Source organism: Camelus dromedarius, chromosome 1 (genome assembly GCF_036321535.1).
Source record: "Camelus dromedarius isolate mCamDro1 chromosome 1, mCamDro1.pat, whole genome shotgun sequence".
Lineage (NCBI taxonomy): Eukaryota > Metazoa > Chordata > Mammalia > Artiodactyla > Camelidae > Camelus > Camelus dromedarius.
The window spans coordinates 20331675-20334944 of NC_087436.1; the positions used below are offsets into that span (position 1 = coordinate 20331675).

The following is a 3270-nucleotide window of genomic DNA, read 5'->3' on the forward strand; positions in this document are numbered from 1 at the left end:
ATATGGTCCTCATTTTCTGTATCTATTTCTATTTATGTTAACTCAAGAATTCTGCCACTGTCAGGCGGCTGCCTAACCTTTTGCCCCTTGTTTCTCTCTTGTCTTAAACAGAGGGCTCAGGCTGAAACCTTTCTTGGGTGCTGTTTCCCTCAGTTTTCCTCCCGTGGGAAAAAGAGCTCAGGGCTAAATTGCTTAGTAAGAAACTACATTCGCCTAATTATTTTCCTTGCGGGTGTTTCCCTCTGTCTGCATTGTCTAAATCCTTTTCCTTTTGTATTTCATTATTCCAGGCCTTCATCTTAAGATCTCTTTTTTCCACTAAGAGAGAGCAAGGGATCCTAAATGATTTTAGCACATGAGGAATCAGACTCACTAAATAATCCAGCAACAGCTGAGTGCCCACCATGGGCCTCACATCCCGCTGGACGTTGCAGGAAGTTGTAAGTGGTTCCTGACGAACCCAGAAGTCTGCTGGCTGGGCGTCCTCAAGCTCTCCAGTGTTGGAGTGGGTGGGGACTATGGGGAATTGGGGAGCGCAAATCCGGGTGGGAAGGGCAGCTGTTACTCAACCCCAGCCAACTGTTGCCCTGTGGAAATGAAGGCCCAGGCTTGCCCGGTCAGCTTATTTTTACCCGCAAAGCTAGAAATCAAGATTTTTGCGTGAAATCTCTCCATTTAAAAAGTTGTCGGCTAATTCAAATTAAAAATAAAAAACCACTGTGTGGGCCGACAAATCTGCCAGCCAAGTCAAATAAGCCTGCGAGGCCCGATCTGGGCTGCGGCCTGCTGGTGCGCACCTTTTGCTTTACATGAGACACTCCCTCCGCATTTAAAAATGCTCACCCCTCAGAGTGACCTGGTGACATTCGTAATGGTCTAGTATACCTTCTGGAGAACAACCTTGAACAAGGCTGTTGGCATGCAAATTCTAAACAACGAAACCTGCCAGTCCAGTCATCCAACACCCCAGGGAAAAGTAACTTTTTGACAGAGTTTTTCACTTCTAAATAATTGTTTTCATGTTATGTAGATTCCGTCTAAATTGTGTATTAGTCTTAACATCACAGTTTCTGAGATCACGTGTGTATCAGCATTCCCCACCCCCAGCCACACACATACGAAATGCTATTCCATGACAAAAATGACCCCTTCTGAGGATTATTTTGGGTTCCTGCAGGATTATTATTGCTGGAAATAACAAGTGGTTGGCAAGGCTGTGGAGAAATCGGAATCTTCGTGCACTGTTGGTGGGAATGTAAAATGATGCAGCCACTATGTAAACAGTATGATGGTTCATCAAAAAGTTAAAAATAGAACTATCATACGGTCCAGCAATTCTCTGAATATATATATCCAGAAGAATTGAAAGCAGGGTCTCAAAGAGATATTTGTCCACCTATGTTCGTAGCAGCTTTATTCACTGTAGCCAAAAGATGGAAGCAACCAAAGTGTCCATCGACTGATAAATGGATAAACAAAATGCATACACACAATGGAATATTATTATTCAGCTTTAAAAAGGAAGGAAACTCTGGCACGTGCTACAACACAGGTGAACCTTGAGGACATAATGCAAAGTGAAATCAGCCAGTCTCAAAAAGACAAATACTGTATGATTCCACCCATATAAGGTATCTAGGGTAGTCAAATAGATAGTAACAGAAAGTAGAATGGTGGTTGCCAAGGGCTGGGAGGAGGCAGAAAGAGGGATTTGTTGTTTAATGGGTTTATAAATCAGGGTTCTCCAGAGAAACAGAATCAATATGATGTTTATACACATAGAGAGAGATTTATTTGAAGGAATTGACTCATGAAAATATGGAGGCTGGCAAGTCCAAAATCTGTCGGGTAGGCCATCTGGCTGGAGACCCAGGGAGAAGCTGATGTTGCTGTTTAAATCTGAAGGCTGTCTGGTGACAGATTTCCCTCCTGCTTGGGGGAAGTCAATTTTTCGTTTTATTCAGGTCTTCAACTGATTGGGTGAGGCCCACCCATTATAGAAAGCAATCTTCTTTACTCAGAGTCTACCAATTGAAATGTAAATCTCATCCAAAAGCACCCTCAAAGAAACAATCTAGAAAAATGTTCAACCAAATATCCAGGCACTGTGGCCTGGCCAAATTAACACATATAATTAACCTTCATAATGTGTATGGAGTTTCAGTTTTATAGAATGAAAGGTTCTGAGATTGGTTGCATATCAATGTGAACATACTTAACATTACCGCACTTTATACTTTAAGATGGTTAAGATGGTAAATTTTATGTCCTGTGTATTTTACCGCAGTTGAAAACCACAGTTTACTAAATCTTTCACTCGGGTCTGTGTACCAGTGGGATGGGCAAGGGTCTAGGTCCTCGTTACTGCCAAGAAGCTCTGCTGCCACCATCAGGACCAGAGGTGGCATGATAACGAGTACAAGAGAGCCCATTTGGGCACAGCCCTGAAGGCTAGCCCCTCTGGAGCTACTTCACAGGCAAAGGGAATTTTGCTAGAAAAAGTGAAGGTTGAAGCCAGACAGTTGAAGTCTGCTATCAGGAAGGTTTTCAGGGATCATCTGATCAAGAAGAGCAAGAAACTCACAGCTTTCATACCCAATGATGGCTGCTCGCACTTTATTGCAGAAAACGGTGATGTTCTTGTTGCTGGATTTGTTGTTGTTACTGTTGTTTTTATTGAAGTATAATCGATTGACAATGCTGTTAGTCTCTGGTGTACAGCACGGTGATTCAGTTATACACACACACACACATTTATATTCTCTTTAATATTCCTTTTCCATTATAGGTTATTATAAGATATTGAATATAGTTCCCTGTGCTATACAGTAGAAAGTTGTTGTTTCTCTGGTTGCTAGATTTGGTTACAAATGTCATGCTGGTGGTGACATTCCTGAGACCCACTTTAAAGTTGTCAAAGTAGCCAGGGTGTCTCTCTTGGCCTTATGCAAAGGCAAGAAGAAAAGACCGAGATCCTAAGTTTTGATGATGCCAACGTGGTAGTAATAAACTTTCATGTACCAAAAAAACCATGTTAGATAAATTTCCTTTCACTAAATACCAAAAGAAATATTTTTATAAGGGACCTTAGGGTACAGACTGGACTATATTTTAACATCAGGATCTTGTTTAAAAAAAAAAGTTCTTCATACAGCACACTGCTACAAAAGTTGAGAGAGTAAATTATTGCATCTCAATAAAGCTATTTCTGTGGGGAGCTGAGATTACACAATCCAGGTATATTGCTTCCTGGGGATATAATTTTCCTGA

At 41.4% G+C, this 3270-nt stretch overlaps 1 protein-coding gene across 1 annotated transcript; it reads left to right on the forward strand.

Annotated features, from left to right (window-relative positions):
* Positions 1 to 404: 404 nt before the first annotated feature.
* On the forward strand, positions 405 to 2979 carry LOC105091227 (small ribosomal subunit protein uS12-like). The gene is made up of 3 exons (XM_064480947.1): positions 405 to 440; positions 2355 to 2649; positions 2858 to 2979. The coding sequence occupies exons 1-3, from the start codon at positions 405 to 407 to the stop codon at positions 2977 to 2979; spliced, it is 453 nt and encodes a 150-aa protein (XP_064337017.1).
* Positions 2980 to 3270: the final 291 nt, after the last annotated feature.

Bases quoted from the DNA above. Each gene is read 5' to 3' on its own strand.
- LOC105091227 (XM_064480947.1), top strand. From the start codon at position 405: ATGGGCCTCACATCCCGCTGGACGTTGCAGGAAGTT. The intron at 441-2,354 runs GTAAGTGGTTCC...GCAAGGGTCTAG, and splicing joins GCTGGACGTTGCAGGAAGTT to GTCCTCGTTACTGCCAAGAA. The intron at 2,650-2,857 runs GATTTGTTGTTG...CTCTGGTTGCTA, and splicing joins CGGTGATGTTCTTGTTGCTG to GATTTGGTTACAAATGTCAT.